Source organism: Dipodomys ordii, unplaced genomic scaffold (assembly GCF_000151885.1).
Source record: "Dipodomys ordii isolate 6190 unplaced genomic scaffold, Dord_2.0 Scaffold105, whole genome shotgun sequence".
Taxonomy (NCBI): domain Eukaryota; kingdom Metazoa; phylum Chordata; class Mammalia; order Rodentia; family Heteromyidae; genus Dipodomys; species Dipodomys ordii.
The window spans coordinates 211486-229535 of NW_012267321.1; the positions used below are offsets into that span (position 1 = coordinate 211486).

General features: G+C 52.3%; 2 protein-coding genes across 3 annotated transcripts; both read right to left on the reverse strand.

Annotated features, from left to right (window-relative positions):
* LOC105994130 (vomeronasal type-1 receptor 1-like) lies at positions 1–963 on the reverse strand. The gene is made up of 3 exons (XM_013027560.1): positions 750–963; positions 400–718; positions 1–346 (listed from the first exon to the last, which is right to left on the reverse strand). The coding sequence occupies exons 1-3, from the start codon at positions 961–963 to the stop codon at positions 1–3; spliced, it is 879 nt and encodes a 292-aa protein (XP_012883014.1).
* A 7833-nt stretch (positions 964–8796) lies between these two features.
* On the reverse strand, positions 8797–17504 carry Ccdc114 (coiled-coil domain containing 114). Of its 2 annotated transcripts, XM_013027824.1 has the most exons (15): positions 17421–17504; positions 17078–17170; positions 16588–16687; positions 16295–16484; positions 15488–15610; positions 15163–15276; positions 13421–13488; positions 12907–13094; positions 12306–12440; positions 11849–11931; positions 11555–11723; positions 10178–10338; positions 9999–10096; positions 9626–9704; positions 8797–9528 (listed from the first exon to the last, which is right to left on the reverse strand). In XM_013027824.1, the coding sequence occupies exons 2-15, from the start codon at positions 17145–17147 to the stop codon at positions 9073–9075; spliced, it is 2034 nt and encodes a 677-aa protein (XP_012883278.1). In that variant the 5' UTR covers positions 17148–17170; positions 17421–17504; the 3' UTR covers positions 8797–9072. The 2 variants fall into 2 exon arrangements, with proteins under 2 accessions (XP_012883278.1, XP_012883279.1); XM_013027825.1 differs by lacking the exon at positions 17421–17504 and having other exon boundaries at positions 17019–17104.
* Between the last annotated feature and the right edge of the window lie 546 nt (positions 17505–18050).

Consider the following 18050-nt stretch of genomic DNA (forward strand, 5'->3'; position numbering starts at 1 on the left):
TCAGCAGCGGCATCTACTATGCATCAAGGAAATTCTCATCTTTGAAAACGAAGCGATGAATTTGGAAATCACTCTCCTGTGCCTCATCAGGACAAAAGGACAGATGGCCGGATAGCAGGATGACAGGATCCTGCTCATCTTCTCCAAGCCTGAGTTTTCCTGCGGTCTATAAAAAGAGTAAAAAGTGACAAAGCTGTTCAAGCCAAATGCATCCCCAAAGAAGGCTACCAGTGTGAGGATGCTGTGGGTGGTTTTGATCTCACATTGCAACGGGGAAACCTGGGTGGGGCTGCGCAGGCGCCCAGCTGTGTGGCGATGCATGTAGAGGAATGTCACCATGTAGAGGCTGGCGGCCACCGTTAGGCCCACACAGAGGGCCTTTGGCAGGATCAGACACACAAGAGTGTCGTGAAGGTGCGGTAATGCAGCTGGCCGCTTTCAGAGGGTGCCCAAAGGAAAGAAGCTGCAGGGCCCGAATAATTGCCTGGCCTGGGTCCACGGTTGAGGACAGGGAGATAGAGGAGCAAGTTGAAGATCCAGAAGGAGAGGCAAGTGGGAAAGATGAAGGAGGGAGCCTTGCATTGAAGCCAGGCCCAGGTGAGGAGGCCGGGATGGAGGGTGGTGGCCTGGAAGGCTGTGAGAAGCGACAGTGTACAGATGTTCAGGGCACGGGTGACACTGTAGGCATAGAGGAGCGCCCTGCAGCCCAGGTCAGACAGAAAAAAAAAAGGTCCGGGTCCCCCCCACACCCAAGAGGGGCAGGAGGTCCAGGATCAGCCTGCACACGGCGCTCAAGGCATTGGTCAGTGCCAGATGTGCCAGGATGAGGTCCAGAGGTTTCCTCAGGGCTGGCCGGTGCAGGCAGCTGTGCACCGACAACGAGAAGAGCAAGGAGTTCCCCAGGAAACCAAGGAAAAGCTCCAAGAGGAGGAAGAGCACCAAGATGGAGTCACGGGGAAACATGATCGTGATGAGGTTTAGATGTGTTCATTGGATGACCACCCCTCCTGCTGCTGATAAAACAGAGGGAAAAAATACATTATAGACTGGGAAGGTGGCTTAGTGGTAAAGTGCTTGCCTAGCATGCATGAAGCCCCAGGTTGGATTCCTCAGTACCACATATGCAGAAAAAGCCAGAAGTGGCGCTGTGGCTCAAGTGCTAGAGTACTGAAGAGCCCAGGGACAGTGCCCAGGCCTAGAGTTCAAGCCCTATGATACATATAGTCTTTTTTTTGGGGGGGTGCCCTTATTAGGGCTTGAACTCAGGGCATAGGGGGCTGTTCCTGGACTTTTTTGCACAAGCCCAGAGCTCTACCATATGAGCCACGGCTCCATTTTCAGCTTTTTTTTGTCAGTGGTGGGGCTTGAACTCAGGGCCTTGGTGCTACCCCTGAGCTCTTTTGCTCAGGGATAGCACTCTACTACTCTGAGCCACAGCGCCACTTCCAGTTTTCTGGTGGTTTATTGGAAATAAGAGTCTCACGAATGTTCCTGCCCAGAGATGACTTTGAACCACGATCCTCATACCTCAGCTTCCTGAGTAGCTGGGATGACAGGTGTGAGCCACCGGCACCTGTCAGATATTGTGAAATTCTCATATTGGAGTCCATACAATGAATGGCAATGGGGGAAGGGGGAAGATCTCCAGGGTTCCACTGTGTTTCACTGAGTCACGCTAGGATGCCACAGAAACCTCAAGTGTGGGCATAGAGATGACAGGAGAGATTACAAGAGAATATATTATCCATGGCGCTGGGGAGGTGGCTCTGTGGTAGAGTGCTTGCCTTGCATGCCTGAGGCCCTGGGTTCAATTCCTCAGCACCACATAAGAAAAAAGCCGGAAGTGGCGCTGTGGCTCAAGTGGTAGAGCACTAGCCTTGAGGTGAAGAGCTGAGGGACAGCACCCAGGCCCAGATTTCAGACCCCACAACCGACAAAAAAAAAAAAGAGAATATATTATCCAGAATGTATTTGGCCCAGATGAGAGAGATCTATGTGTTTTCTTTTTTTAAAAAATCCAGGCATATGTGGCTCATGCCTGTAATCCTACCTACTGAAGAGCCTGAGATCTGAGGACCACAGTTCAAAGCTACCCTGGGCAGGAAAGTCTGTGAGATTCTTATCTCCACTTAACCCCCAGAAAACCAGAAGTGGCACTGTGACGCAAAGTGGTAAAGTGCTAGCCTTGAGTGACAGAGTTCGGGGACAGTGACCAAGCCCTGAGTTCAAGCCCGATAAAAATAAATAAAATATACTATTATTATAAAGTTGTTATGCAGTGGAGTTTCTAGTTACATGCTAGGTAAAGAATACATTTCTTCTTGGACAAGGCCACCCTTTCCCTCACTCTCTCCCAGTTTTTCCCTCCAGTCACAAACTAACAGGTTGTAGCATTCATTTTCCACATAGTGTCTAGAGAGTACCATTCCTGCCCCTTCCATGCCCATTGATGCCCTCCCAAAGACAGATAACAACAAACAAGACAAAGAGAAAAGAAAACAAAACCAACAAAGAAGAGACCTCTTGTTTCCATCTCCTGGAGTTCATTTCAATAATGTTTTTTGTGTGTTTTTTTTTATGATCCAAGGCACACAGGCATTGTGCCTTTGTGCACTCTCTTTGATTGCATTTCTTGCCGGACGGTTTGTTCGAATTTTCTTTCTAAGCCAATGTCGTCCTACTGCTTGCCTTTTCTACAGGGTGTGAAAATGCTCAGACATGTAGTGAGCAGACTTTTACTTCTACTTTTGACAACAGGTCACAATTCTTCTAAGACAGAGATCTTTAAAAAAAGATTGGGGGGGCTGGGAAGGTGGCTCAGTGGTAGAGCGCTTGCCTTGCATGCCTGAGGCCCTGGGTCGGATTCCTCAGCACCACATAAGCAAAAATAAAAAAGCCAGAAGTGTTGCTGTGGCTCAAGTGGTAGAGCGCTAGCCTTGAGGTGAAGAGCTGAGGAACAGTGCCCACGCCCAGAGTTCAGGCCCCACAACCGGACCCAAAAAGAGAGAGAGAAAGAAAGAGAGAGAGAGACAGAGAGAGAGACAGAAAGAGAGACAGAGGGGGGGAGTCTCCTATCACACAAAGATGTGGCTCGAGCCACTTTTTGTCTTTCCCAATCCGGCTGTGCATTGAAGGGAAACAAACATAGTTCTCACAATGTGGTGTGGAGCTACAGACAGGCAGAAGAGAGAAGTAAAAATCACTCCTAAATATCCCACCATGCAGTCAGGTGCCAGTGGCTCATGCCTGTAATCTCAGCCAATCAAAAATCTGAGCTTCTGATTGGGGCTGGCAAGGTGGCTCAGTGGTAGAGGGCTTGTCTAGCATGCATGAAGTCCTGGTTCCATTCCTCAGTACCACATACACAGAAATGGCTTGAAGTGGTGCTGGGAGCAAAAAAATAAAAGCTAGCTAGCTTTGAGAAAAAAAAAAGAAAGAAAGAAAGAAAAAAGCTCAAGGATAGTGCCCAGGCCCTAAACTCAGTCCACAGGATTGGCAATAATCATCAGAATCATCATCATCAACATCATCATCATCATCTGAGGCTTTAAGGTCAAAGGATTTGAGGATCAAAGTTCCAAGCCTGCTAGGGCAGGAAAGTCAGTGAGACACTTATCTCCTATTAACTAACAAAAAGCTGGATGTGGTGCTGTGGCTCAAGTGATAGAGTTGTCAATCTTGAATTTGAAAAAAAAAAAAGAAAGAAAGAAAGGAAGGAAGGAAGGAAGGAAGGAAGGAAGAAAGAAAGAAAGAAAGAAAGAAAAGAAAAGAAAGCAGAGGGACACTGTACCCAAGCACTGAATTCAAGCTCCAGGACTAGGGGGAAAAAAGGAGAAGGATGTAACAAACACAGAAACTAGAAGTGATTAAAAAAAATCAAACACCATTAAATTTCACCAAATGCAAATAAGCAGTAATTACTGGACTGAGAATAAATGGGGGAGATTACTAGAATGACACTAGAGATTCAAAAAGGCATTGGGTTCCCATGGGTTATTATTACATTTGTTACTAATAACAAAGCCAAAAAAGTATCAAAATGATGACTTTTCACAAATAAAATGAAGATGACTGCAAGATGAGAGCAATACCTGAGGCTGAGAGAGATACAGTGTTGCAAAAAAGAGATGGAAAACACTCAAACTGCAAACAGGTGCAGAAAGAAAAACCAAATACTGACAAACATCAAAGAAACTGAGCTTGGTAGCACTCACCTGTATTCCCAGCAACTGGAGGCTGAGGTGAGAAGATCAGGAATCCGGAGGCCAGCACAGGATGTGAGGCAAACTACTGTGTCAAAGAGTAAAAATAAAAAGGGGGGGCGGGATGAGGCGGGAAGGGAAGCATCATTATGTAAATATAAATATATAATGTATGTAAATATATGTAAATATAAACATATGTAAATATAAGTATATAATGGAAGGTAAACTGAGAAACAAATTTTCAGAAGCACAGGCTGAGAGCAGGGGGATCACAGGCTAGCCTTCCTACCTCCCCATAAAGGCTGGGGGTTGGGGGACACAGAGTTCTTCCTCCAGGAAGTCAGCCTCCTCAAAAGGGGTGATCGGACCGGCCACCACCGTATATGGGGACTGTGAGTGGCTTGGATTGGCTCCCCATGGAGGCTCACCCATCACATTGTCCCAAGACACCTCGGGGCTTATGGGATGTCATTTCCATGAGCTCAAAGCAACAGTGCAACCCTCTCAGACCTGAATCTGCTCATCAACATATTAACATTACTCAATGACGGTGCCAAGGCTCTCAGAGGGCCAGCGTTGTCCCGAGGGACCTGCATCAGAAAGTAAACTTCAGCATCTGCAAAGTCATTAAAAGTTCACTTTCAGGCTGGGAAGCTGGCTCAGTGGTAGAGCGCTTTACTTGCATGCATGAGTTTGATTTTTCAGCGCCACATAAGCAAAAAAAAGCCAGATGTTGTGCTGTGGCTCAAGTGGTAGAGCGCTAGCCTTGAGCTGAAGAGCTGAGGGACAGCGCCCAGGCCCAGAGTTCAGGCCCCACGACCAACAAAACAAACAAAATGTTTACTTTCTCCCCCAGACAAAAATGAGAACGTTTCGCCCCATACCCTATGGAGAAACACTTGGACAGTTGAGGCAAATGTGAAATGAAATCATCTGCCTAATCAGTTACCCAATGTGAAACTTTTGCTGGCATCTGGGACACTGCCTGTTATAGTCTGTATGTTGTAACAGAAAAGAAAAATATAGATGGAATGGTTGAAATAGACTTTATTTCTCTCCGTTCTGAGGGCCTGGGGTGTCCACATGCAAAAACATCAGTACACGGGCTGGGAAGGTGGCTCAGTGGTAGAGCACTTGCCTTGCATGCATGAGGCCTTGGCTTCGATTCCTCAGCACCATATAAACAGAAAAAGCCAGAAGTGGCGCTGTGGCTCAAGTGGTAGAGCCCTGGTAGAGCTAGCCTTGAGCAGAGAGAGGCACAAAGACAGTGCTCAGGCCTTGAGTTCAAGCTCCAGGACTGGTAAAAAATAAAAATCCGTACATCTACTATCTATTTTTATTGAAATTCAAACAAGTTGGGTTTTGGGGGAGGTTTTTTTGTTTTGTTTTTTTGCTAGTCCTAGGCCTTGACCTCAAGACCTGAGTCACTATCCCTTAGCTTCTTCACATCCCCCCCCCCCAAGGCTAGCACTCTACCACTTGAGCAACAGCTCCACTTCTGGCTTTTTGGTGGTTCACTGGTGATAAAAGGCTCAGGGACTTCCCTGCACAGGCTGGCCCCAAACTGTGATCCTCAGATTTAAGCCTCCTTAATAGCTAGGATTACAAGCATCAGACACTGCACACAGGTTCAAACCTATTTTTTGTTTTGTTTTGTTTTGTTTTGTTTTGTTTTTTCAGCTGAAGGCGAGTGCTCTAACACTTGAGCTACAGTGCCACTTCGGTTTTCTGGTGGTTTATTGAAGATAGGAGTCTCATGAACTTTCCTGCCCAGGCTGGCTTTGAACTGTGATCCTCAGATCTCAGCCTCCTGAGTAGCTAGGATTACAGGGGTGAGCCACCAGCACCCGGCTATTCAAACAAGTTTTGATCTTCATTGACACCTATCAATTTTTTTTTGGCCAGTTGGGGCTTGAACTCAGGGCCTGAGCACTGTTCCTGAGCCTCTCTGTATTCAAGGCTAGCGCTCTACCACTTGAGCCACAGCACCACATCCAGGTTTTTCTGTGTATGTGGTATTGAGGAATGGAACCCAAGGCTTCATGCATGCTAGGCAAGCACTCTACCACTGAGCCAACTTAGAACTCACTAGAACACAAGATTTTTAAAATTATTGTAAAGATGATATACAAGGGGCTAAGAAGGTGGGTCAGTGGTAGAGCGCTTGCCTTGCATGCCTGAGGCCCTGGGTTCAATTCCTCAGCACCACCTAAGCAAAAAGAAAAAAAGCCGGAAGTGGTGCTGTGGCTCAAGTGGTAGAGCACTAGCCTTGAGCTAAAGAGCTGAGGAACAGAGCCCAGGCCCAGAGTTCAGGCCCTACAACCTCACCCCCCCCCAAAAAAAAAAAGATGATATACAAAATGAACTCCAGGAAATGGAAAAAGAAGTTTTTCCTTTGTTGCAGTTTTGGTTTTCTTTTTCTTTTTTGCTGAGTCCGGAGGGTAGAAGTGGGTTATCTGATTTTCAGGTTGGACTGCGCAAACTGTCACAACTCTGCTACAGACCCTGTCCCAAAACCCACCCCCTGCTCAATACCTGTGACTCCAGTCACAGAGGACAGCCCCTCCCCAGCCGTGGCTCCTATGCAGTGAAGGGACCTGCTTGCCACGCCTACTCCAGTGGGGTCTGCTTAGCATGGGAAACCTGCTTTCAGACCTGAGAATGGGGCTTCACAGAGACCTATCTCTGAGAATGGGACTTCACAGAAGTCTACCTCAGAGAATGGGGCTTCAAAGAGGCCTACCTCCTGGAAAGGCTGGCAAGCCCCTGGGAAAGATGTGTTTCTGCTTTTCTTTTCTTCACTGTATAAGAGTGCCTATTAATTTTTTACTGTTTCTACTGCTCTTTGTACTTACTCATTGTCAATGTTCCCTTATTCAAAGCTCTTTCTTAAGAGTGTTGACGACTCCAATATCTGATGAGTGTCTTAAAAATATGACTAACTCAACAGAGTTAAGTGCTACCCTGAAACCCCTCTTATGGAGGCTAGTAGACAAGTCATAATATAAAGTATTGGGGGTTTCATGAAGTCACTTCAGCAGAAGGAATTGTTTGTAAGGGATTTACAAGAAGCTGTAGGGTCGGCTAGAACAGAAAGAATGTATGGCAATTGCTGAGATAACTATTTAGGAGAAAGAATTTCCTGCTATTCTCTTTTATTTACTAAGAGACTTGCTAGATCTAGGTCTCCTTGGTGTTTACTATTAAAAAAGGAACAGGAAAGATCTTATGGGACAGTTAAGGCCTCTATAAAAATAGGTAATGGTTAATTGGTGACAAACATCGAAACCCATTGTATTTCTTAGAGATAAGCCGGAAACAAGTGCCTATCAGGCGACCAGCTGGTGACCACCCAAGAATGAAGCCCTGCAGCAAGACTGTGTAACCTTTTGCCCTTTCTCGTGGAGACTTTTGCTATAAAAGTTTGTTATCCTCTGCATTAAATCGTACTCAGCATCCACTCCTCTTGTGTGTGGGTTGTCTGTTTGCCATCTCCCCCCAATTCCAGGTTCCTCCCCTAGGTGTCCTCTGTCGTCCCGACAGAGCCAGTCCGCGGCACCCGCTCTGGATAATGAAGGTGACTGCCATATCTCCAGTGTGAAAGGGACTGTTGTCTGTCCAGGCAGAAGCTGTCCCACAAGCCTGGGCACCAAGCTGACCCATGATGTAACACAAGAAGAAATCTTTGCTGCATTCAGGCTACTGATTCTGGGAGGAAATATTTGTTACTGCAGCTTAGTCCAGCCTTGTCCTGGCTGACACTCTTCATAGTAGAGCCAGAAATGAGAAAGACCCAAAACAGATCAGTGGATGGAAAGGATAGATGGCTGGAAGAAGGATACAAGGAAGGAAGGAAGAAAGGAAGTAGGCAGGGAGGGAGGGAGGGAGGAAAGATGGAAAATGGATGGATGAATGGAAGGATGGATGGAAGGAGAATACAAGGATGAATGGAAGGAATGATGGATGGATGGTGGATGGATAGATGGATGAATGGATGGATGGATGGAATGGTACATGGTTATATGGAAGGATGGATATATGGATGAGTGAATGGATGGATGGGTGGATAGATGGATGGAATAATGAATGAATGGAAGGTTATTTAGATACAAGGATGGGTGGGTGGATGGATGGATGGATGGAATGAGTAGAATATATGAATGGAAGGAAGGATGGATGAGTGGATGGATGGATGGATAGGTGAATGGGTAAGTGAATGAATGGATGGAAGGGTAGATAGATGAGTGGATGGATAGATGGTTGGATAGAAGGATGGATGAGTAAATAGATGGATGGATGGATGGAAGGGTGGATGGATGGAAGAAAGGTTGATGGATGGATGGGTGAATGGATAAGTGGATGAATGGATGGAAGGGTGAATAGATGAGTGGATGTATAGATGAATTGAAGGATGGATGAGTAGATGATGGATGGATGGGTGGATGGATGGAAACAGAAGGGTCACAATTGTTTCTTGAGCTGGAGGTAAAAGCTGTGACCCTGTGTTAAGCTCACTCTCACACCATAACCAGGCTGGGGTGACGTCAAGCTCTGACCTTTATTTCCCACAATCACAGCTCATCTGCTCAGTGCTGGGAATCTTAGGGCTGCATTGAGGAATGAGGAGGCGGAGACACAGAGATACACAAGACACAGGCCTAGGGAGAACGCTTGGAGAGGGACCTGGCTACTGGGAGGTAGAACCAGTGGTGGGACATGGGCTTAGGGCTGGAGACACCGAGACAGGATGATGAAGGAGCAGAGCCACGGAGGCTGGGGCTGGGAGAGCATGGGAGGTGGGGGTGGCACTGGTCCCAGGGCACAGGCTCAGAGAAGACTCAGAGACATCCGCAAAGAGCCGGGCTCCCTACTCATCCTCCCGTGAGTCTTTGCTGGTGGTGGAGCTAGGCGGGATGCTGGAGGACTGGCCTTTGGCAGAGGCCAGGCCTCCACTCACATCTGACCCAGTGATGGTGCCTGCTTGGCCTCTGCTGGAGTCCATGTATCCTGTGGAGCCCAGGTAGCTGCTAGAGCTGCCAGCTCTGAAGGTACCATGGCCTCCACTAGAGCCAGGGGTCCCGCTGGTATTGGGGGACCCCGGAATGCCAAATGTGACATGACCACCAGAGCTGGTGCCCCTGGCTTTGCTGGCCCTGTGGCTCAGGATAGACCCAGGGATCACATCAGACTTTCTGGCCCCTCCCAGGCCGGGGACTTGGTTGGAACCCCGGTTGCTGGAGAAAGACAGGCTGGGGACACTGGTCACCATCCGCTCGGCCTCAGCCAGCTGGCTCTGCTCCTGTGCCTGCTCCTGCAGCTCCACCTGGGGGACAGGGGCCAGTTAGGGTCCCAAAGACACCCCAGGGCCTTGTCTCACCACCACCCCCACACCTCCCATCACCTTCAGCCCCCGTCCTCACCGCTTTCACCACTTGGCTAAGCAACTCCTCTCTGCTCATTGGATAGTCATCTTTGGCCACGAAGCCTGGGAGGTCCTCCCTTAGGGTACAGAGCCAGGCAGCAAAGTGAGCCCCAAAAGCCAGCCACCCCCATCTGCCATAGTTTGGGAGTATTATGTATGGCCTTCTCCCCAGAGCCCTAACTCCTCACACAGGCCACTAGAGGGCGGACTTCTGGATGCCTGGAAGCACCCACCTGGTCTCCCTCAAAAATCAAGGCCCCACCCCACCCCCCATCTTCTCCCTCACATCCTCTCCACATGTGTCCTCTGCCCCCCATGGAGCAGCCTCCCTTCCTCCCCCAACCCCCAGCTCCGGGGGCCCTGGGCCTCACAGGTTGTCCAGCGTCTGCAGTGGCACCGCCTTCTTTGGAACATCCTCTTGGCTCTGGCCCAGGGCCAGGAGGGCGGCGTCAGCCAAGGAGGTGTGGCTCTAAGGATGGTGGGGGCCCCATTAGCGGAGGCTCTGGCCCCCCAGCCTGGCCCTAGGGCCTCGGGCCTCCACCCCACGCACCTGGGACTCCAGGAAGGCTTGCACAGTCAGCAGGTCCACCAGGCGCTTTTCGATGATGCCCAGGTAGACGATGAGCTCCCGGTCCCGCATGTTCCGCACCCCCAGGCGGTCGTCGATGGAGCTGCTGTCGCAGTGCGCCTTGATGAGGAGGAGCCGGATGTCTGGGGCCAGACAGGGAACTTGCTGTCAGGGACCCAGCCCTGCCTACTAGATGCCAGCCCTGCTCACCACCCACCACCCATCAAAGACTGAGCTGTACTAGGCAGATGGTGCCATTCACTGACCTCATGGTTCTGGGCTCATGGTCCAGGGAAGGGGGACCCTTGGGTAGGGAGGAGCAAAGGAAACAGGCAACAGCTTGGTGAAGGACTTCAGTTACAGCCAAGCCAGATTTCAGCCCAACTTAGCAACCTGCTACAACAGGGACTAATAACAGTGTTTGTGTGTGTGTATGTGTGTGTATAATAACAGTGTGTGTGTGTGTGTGTGTGTGTGTGTGTGTGTGTGTGTTGAACTCTGGGCCTAGGCGCTGTCTCTGAGCATTCCAGCTCAAGGCAAGCACTCTACCACTGGAGCCACAACGCCACCTCCGGTTTTCTGGTGATTCACTGGACTTTCCTGCCTGGGCTGGCTTTGAACCTGGATCCTCAGAATCCTCAGATCTCAGCCTCCTGAGTAGCTAGGATTACAGATGTGACCTGGCTTAAAGAATTCTTACAACAGTTGTCCTTATAATAGAACAACTGGGTTGGGAGGGGGAACACCCATTGAACAGGAAACTCAGAGTTCCACATGGCCAACAATGGCCATTGAGAAGTACCACACACCAGCACACTGATGGTGAACTAAGGGTGTGCTGGAATGCTCAGACACTGAGAGGTATGATAAAATACAGCCAGTCTGGAGCTGTTACACAGTCAGTCCTAGCTCAGCATGTACCAGGCCTGTGAGCAGAGGTAAGGCCTTTCAGCACAGCTCAAGGGGTAGAGAGGCTGCTGAACAAGTGGGAAACACTCAGTTCACACCCCGGTACTGAAGAAAAGTGATATGGATGATGATGTTGGAAATATAGATAAGATGCATGATGGACAGACTGATGGAGGATAGATGAATGATGGATGAATGATAGATATATGGATGGATAGATGGACAATGAATGGATGAAGGATGGATAATGGATGGACATACAGATGGATGGATGGATAATAGACATGGACAGACAGATGGATGGAGGGTGTGTAATGGATGGATGGATGATGGATGATAGAAAGATGGACAGGTGGACTCCAGAGAGCCACACAGATGCCTGGATGGACTGAGAAGCAAGTGCCCACACAGCCCTCAACTATCTCCAAGTGGTCAGTAGCAGTCACTCACCACCCTTGAGCTTCTCAAGCATTCCCCGAAGGTCCCTAAAGTGCATCTCCAGCTGCAGGGATTCTGCCCGCACCTTGTCCACACGCTGTTGCAGGGCTGTGTGCTGTTGCTCCTGCAGTTGCTGCCGGCTTTCTACATTGCCACGCTCCGAGACCAGGGCCTCCTTCAACTAAGGGCGGTTAGGCAAGGGGGAGCTGAAGACTAGGCCCTGATAGGGGGGGCCTGGGTGCTGGGAGAGGCAGAGGCAGGAGGAGGCAAGCAGAGGGGGTGGAGGGAATGGCAGGCCTCACCCACCTCCTTGATCTCTTCTTGGAGATGCTGCAGCTCCGAGTTCTGCTCGTTGATGAAGTTAAACTCGGCGAAGTTCCGTTCCTCCGCTGGAGGAGTCAGGACAGGCCGGGCCCAAGGATGGAGAAGGAAGACAGTGAGAGAGCCCCAAGGGCCAAGGAGATGTTCACAAAGACCCACGGCGACCCAGGCAGAGAAACAAGTGGAGGGACAGAGAGCTCGGGGGGGGGGGGGGGTGGCCAGAAAAAAAAGCCACAGAGACCCAGAGAGGAAAGACGGAACCAAGAACCCCAAGAAACAAAGAGGAAAGGAAGGTGGGGAGCAGGATGTGGAGGAGGGGGGTGGAGATCCAGGGGGAAGGAGGGCAGAGGGGGAGGAGCCAGGACTGCAAACGGGGGGAGGGGGGGTCCCCTGGGATGGGGACCACGGGAACACGGGGCCTCCCCCTTCCTGCCCGGCTCACTCTCCAGGTACTTCTCCACCAGCTGATCAGGGTCGCTCTCGCCGGTCAGCTGAGACAGTTTATTCAGGGCGTCCTCATAGCGCAGCACCAGCTTCTCTTGGGAGGTTTTCCGCAGTCCTTCGGCCACTTCCCGGGCTGGGGGAGGACCCGGAGATGCAGCAGGTGCCGGGGGAGCGGGGTGGGTGGCTCCCGCAGCTCCCCTGTGGCACCTGCTGCCCACCCCCAGCAGCCCTGCCCAGCTTGACTCCCTCCACCACCAGCACTCCATTGGTTGCCAGGCCCCGCCCTTTCCTGTCCTCCACCCTCCCTTCCTGTTAGGCTCCGCCCCCACACCAGGCTCCGCCCTCTCCTCTCATGCTCCGCCCTCCCCTCCCAGGCTCCACCCCTTCCCCTGCCACTGGTGAGGCCCCGCCCCCACCTGCCAGCCCCGCCCTCTTCTGTCCTCCACCCTTCCCTTCATTCACTAGGCTCCGCCCTCCAAACCAGGCTCCGCCCTCTCTTGCAATGCCCTGCCCTCCTTGCCGAGGCTCCACCCCTTTCCCCCGGCCCGGGTAAGGCCCCGCCCTCCCACCCACCCGTATCCACCCAGTCGGCAGCTCACCTCGCTGTTCCTGCTTCTGCACCACGTCGGGATCTGGCTGCCGCTCATTGTTCTTGAGCTTGAGGAAGCGGTGCAGCTGCTCCAGGTGCGAGATCTGCCGCCGCAGGATCTGCGCCTCCGTCTCGTTCTGGGCCACCTCCTTCTCCGCGCGCTCCCGCAGCATGCCCATCTTGGTCTTAGCCTCCTCCCTGCGCCGGGGATCGGAGGCTCAGCTGGGGTCCACCAGACCCTGAGGTCCAATTAACCAGCCAAACGCCAGGAGTGGAAGTGTGGCTCGAGTGGTAGAGCACCAGCCTTGAGCGATAAAACCAAGTGAGTGCAGGGAGCTCTGAATTCAAGCCCAGTATTGGCACATACAGTAAAAGGTGTTGCTTCACGAGCTGGGTCATTGGTGGGAAGAGAGTGGAGGGCACATGGCAGAACACAAGACCAGGATGTGAGTCCCGAGGCTTCCTCCTTCTGATACTGAAAAGGATTGTCCTTGAGTCCTCCAAGCCTGTGGCTTGGGCCCTACCTGACGGAGTAGGCCGAGGTGGAGGAGACAATGAGGGCGCTGACCATCTGCCTGAGGAGGTGGATCTCCTGTCAGGGAGGAAGACGGAGTAAGTGCTGCACCCCCACAACCGCATGGCTCCCACTGACTCTTTCCTTTAGGTCCCACTTCCCTGATTAGAAGTGGAGGTCCTGACAGGTGTGGCAGTACACACCTGTAATCCCAGCTACTCAAAGAGGTGGAGGTAGAAGGATGGAGGTGTGAGGCAGGCTAGAGCAAAAGCACAAGACCCTGTGTGGAAAACAAACTATAGCAAAAGTTAGGGGCATGGCTTGAGTGGTAAAGCACCTGTCTAACAAGCTCAAGGCCAAGTTCAAACCCAAGTACAGCAAGAGAAAGAGAAGGAGGAAGAAGAGGAGGGGGAGGAGGAGAAAAGAGGAGGAGGAGGAGAGAATGAAAAGATCAAGGAAGATAGAACGATGCTGAATTGGAATTCAATAACAACAGTAAATGATGGTTTCTATTTCAATCTATTCATGGGTTTCCTAGGTCTCTCGGGAGGAAGTCCCGATGCTATGACAAAGCAGAAGCAGGAAGGGCTCTAGGGGGTTGGATCTTAATTTCCCAGCACCTACTCCCCACTACAGCAAAACAAGAGTCCCTAGGGAAGTGACTAATTGTAGGGCTGGAACTGAGCAAGCCCACAATAGCCAGGACACAAAGTGCTCAAAAGAAGAAAAGAAAAATGCAGGCCTGTGCAGAGGGCCAAGTGAGCCCAAGCAGAGGGCCCAAGAGCCAAAGGTGGGATGATTTGAACACAACACTGAGTGGTTTATTTGGAATAAAATAAGAATCCCAAGTGCTCACGGACAGCACTCAAATCTGCATAAGGAGATAAGAGGGTGGACAAGTCACCGCTCTGCTGTGACTGTCACAGTGCAAACGATTCTGGCCAGAAGCACTAATGGATGGGACAGAGATGGTATAGTTACACAGCCCAGGAGAACCTCCCTGCATTAGCACCACCATGCCTGGCTTCCAAACGATCAACTTAGTGATGAAAGCTGATGTCACTAGAGACAAAGTGACATCAGAAGCCTGCTGCTGAGAAACTCACAAAGACACTGGGCAGGCAGGAGAGGGAGGGAGAGCAGTCCAGCCCACACAGAGGGACTTCCTGCAAACCACCCTCTGTGTGATTCCAAAATGCCAAGGTCACAGAGACAAAGCACCAGGCCCCATTCCAGGCAAACACAGCCAGTACGATTGCAATCTGGGGTCCTGGACTGGAGCCTGGAGCAGGGAAATCTAATTAGCCACAAAGGATGTTATTGGGACCGTGAGTGGAATGGAAGTGGGAACTGTTTAGAATTGCGACAGTGTCTCTCAAGCTTAGCTAGTAAGCTTGATACCCTGAGTCCAATTCCTAGGACTGCCGGAAAAAGTAATGATTGATGGGAAAAGCCAAGTGTGGTGGTGTCCCTCCTATAATACCAGCATTTAGGAGGCTGAGGTCAGAGGATCCTGAGAGAAGGGAAAGATGGGGAGTGGCTTTTCAGTGACCTTTGAAAGTAACTAAGATTCCCCAACAGCCAGATCGAAGCAACCTCCCTTGCTCATTGGTTGCCCTGGCTGACAACACTCAACGTGACCCACAATACTTTCTTATGTAGCCCTGCAGCCCTGGACAATTCACTAGTTGTGGGGCACGATGGAGGGGAGGAGGCATGGGGAGGACAGAAGGGCCCTGCTTTCCTGCTCACCTTCTTCAACTTCCGGTCCATGTTCAGATAGCGGGCCCTCTCGATGCGCAGCAGGTCCAGCTCCTCCCGCAGGGTTGCATTCTTCATCAGGTGGATGTCAAAGTGACAGGTGACCTGGGTCGGGGGCGGGGGGGAGATGAAGAGGAAGCTAGAAACTGCCCTGTTCCCACTCTAGGGACCCTGGGAGCTAGCAGCACCCCCCAGTCTCCTTTCCCCCAACTCCTGCAGTCCTCTGACCCCATTCTCCCCTCAGTTCTCCATCACATCCGGTACTCAGTTCACACATGGAACACCTGTGCACACTCAGAGGCCTCCCACAGCTCACCCTGTCCAGCTGGTCTTCCAGAATTTTGATCCTGCGTCGCATCTTGACCTTATAGTCCAGGATGAATCCCGGGGCCATCACCTCCTTACTCTGGGTGAGTAGGTGAACCTCCCACTCTCGGATCTGGAAGGAAAAGAAAGATCTATCTTAGCTCCTCTCTGGACCATCAGCCCCCTTTTCACAGATAAACAAAGGGACATGGTGGAGTGACAGAGGCCTGTCCAGCATGCACTAGACTCCGAATGGCAGCCAGGTGCCTGTAAGGCATGCTTGTAATCCTGGCTACTCAAGAGGCTGAGAGCTGAACTCCACAGATCAAAACCAGTGAAGTTAAATCTATGAGTCTCTTATCCCCAGCTAACTAACAAAATGTTAGACCTGGAGCTATGGCTCAAGTGGTTGAGCACCAGCCTTGAATGAAAAAGTTTAGGGCCAAAGTTCAGAGTTCAAGCCTCAGGACTGGCACTAAAAAATTGGGCTGGGAGTGTGTCTTAGTGGTAGAGTGCTTGCCTAGCATGCATGAAGCCCTGGGTTCGATTCTTCTACACATACACAGAAAAAGCCAGAAGTGACACTGTGGCCCAAGCGGTAGAATGAGCAAAGAGAGATTCAGGGACAGTGTTCGGGCCCTGAGTTCAAGCCCCAGGACTGGCAAAAACAAAATAAACAATGACCCTGGGTTGTGTCCCCAGCATCTCAAAAACTAAAATGAAGAAACTAGAACCCAGAAAATTGAAGAAGTAAATCGGGGCATTTTTTTTTCAGATGAGGATGCTGAGATATGGGAAGTTTGTTCCATCGCCCCACCTTCTTGTCCAGGGCCTTGGTCTGCTCCTGCAGGTCCTCCAACTCGGCCAGCACCTGAGTCCTGCATTTTAGCAGGCGGTCCATGTCCTCCAGCCGCTGGCTGTCACCCAGCCGCTTCACCTGGCTCTGAGCCACGCTGATCTGCACCTGCAGTTTGGCCCGTAATTCTTCCAAGTGTTGGATCTCCTCGCTGCCCAAGCAGGGAAAGGTAGCAGAGCTCAGCCTGGCTGAAAGCCCCGGCCCTGGCCTCCACCTGCCCTCCCCTTCCGCCCCCCCCAGAAGTCTGGGCTCACAGCTGCTTGTTGATGCGCTGATGGACTTCTTTGCTGTAGGCCCGCCTTTCCCCCTCCATCACTTTGCACTGTCGTTGAAGTCTGCTCAGCTCCCATTCCACTGCGGGGCAAGCCGGGCCAGACACTCACTCACGACTCAGGGCCACCAGCCCCTTCCTTCCCTTTCGGGTTTTGCACGGTGCTGCTAGTGCCCAGCCAGCCACCGGTCCCCTCCAGGTCGGCATCGCAGCCCGGCTCCCCCTCCTGCTTCGTGAGTTCCAGCACAGGCAGGGCACGTTCCTGTTTCCCTCCACGAGAGGGCGCGCCCTGGACGGCTTGAGCAGGCGCCTGCTCCCTCCGTCCCCGCCCACTCCCCGGCCCGGGGGAGGGAGGACCCACCCACCCACCCACCCCCCCCCGCCACCGGGGCGCTCCCCTCCCCAGCTCCGCACAGAAACTGAGGCCCTGGAAGGCCGGCGTGCGTGGAAGGGAGCATGGATGGCTTCCTCACCCAGTCCTTCCAGGAAGACGTCGCTGCCCTCCTCGGAGCGCACGCTCCGCGCGGAGAGGCCTATGGGCATCTTGGCCAAGGAGAAGGGGGCCCCTGTTCCGGGACGCGGGAGGGTTTAGAGATGCAGGGGGGTGGGGTTCGGGGAGGGGGGCGGGGGGCGGTCATTTAAAGAAAGAGGCCCTCCCTGAGACAGGATTCCTGCCAGCGGCTGGAGAAACCACCTCGGACCTCAGAACCCTGGACCGGCTCTTGTATCTCGGGGGGCGGGGGGGGGGGGGGGAAGCGGGGGGAACTGCTTGGTCACAGGGAAGTGGTGGGGGCAGCTGCGAGGCCCCTGCCCTACCTGCTGACCGGCCCACGGGGCTCCCCGCCACTGTTGTGGTCTGGTTTCCAGGGAATCAGGGACCAATGAGGACGAAGACAGTGGCCGGGGAGGGGCCAGGGCACCGAGGGGAGGGACAGAGGGGAGGGCGGGGAGACCCAACAGGGAGACACTGGGGAGGGGGGCGGGGATTTGGGGTGGCTGGGGCGGTCTAGGAAGGTGGGATTGGAAGGGAAATAGGGAAAGGGGGGTGTGACAGACCGTCAGGGGGCGGAGCTTCGGGGCTGCGGGGTGGGACACCTGCACCGAGGGACCAGGGACTTGCAAAGGGCGGAACAAGGGAAACCCCGAGTACTGAGCGGCTTCAGTGTGAGGGCGGGGCCAGAAGCGTGAAGGGGCGGGGCCTAGGCGTGGAGAGGGGAGGTGCCAGGGAGCCGTGTGGGCAGGGCTCTGGCACTATAAGGGGCGGGGCCGTAGGAGTGGCAGGAGGGGGGAACCCGCCAAGGTGTTGATGGATTGGTGTGGGCGGGGCAAGGGTGGGGCTCTGGTACTGTAAAGGGCGGTTCCGTGGGGACCGGCGGAGGGAGGAGCCAGGGATCTGTGTGGGCGGGGCTGTGGGACTGTTAGGGGCGTGGCGGTGAGAATAGCAAG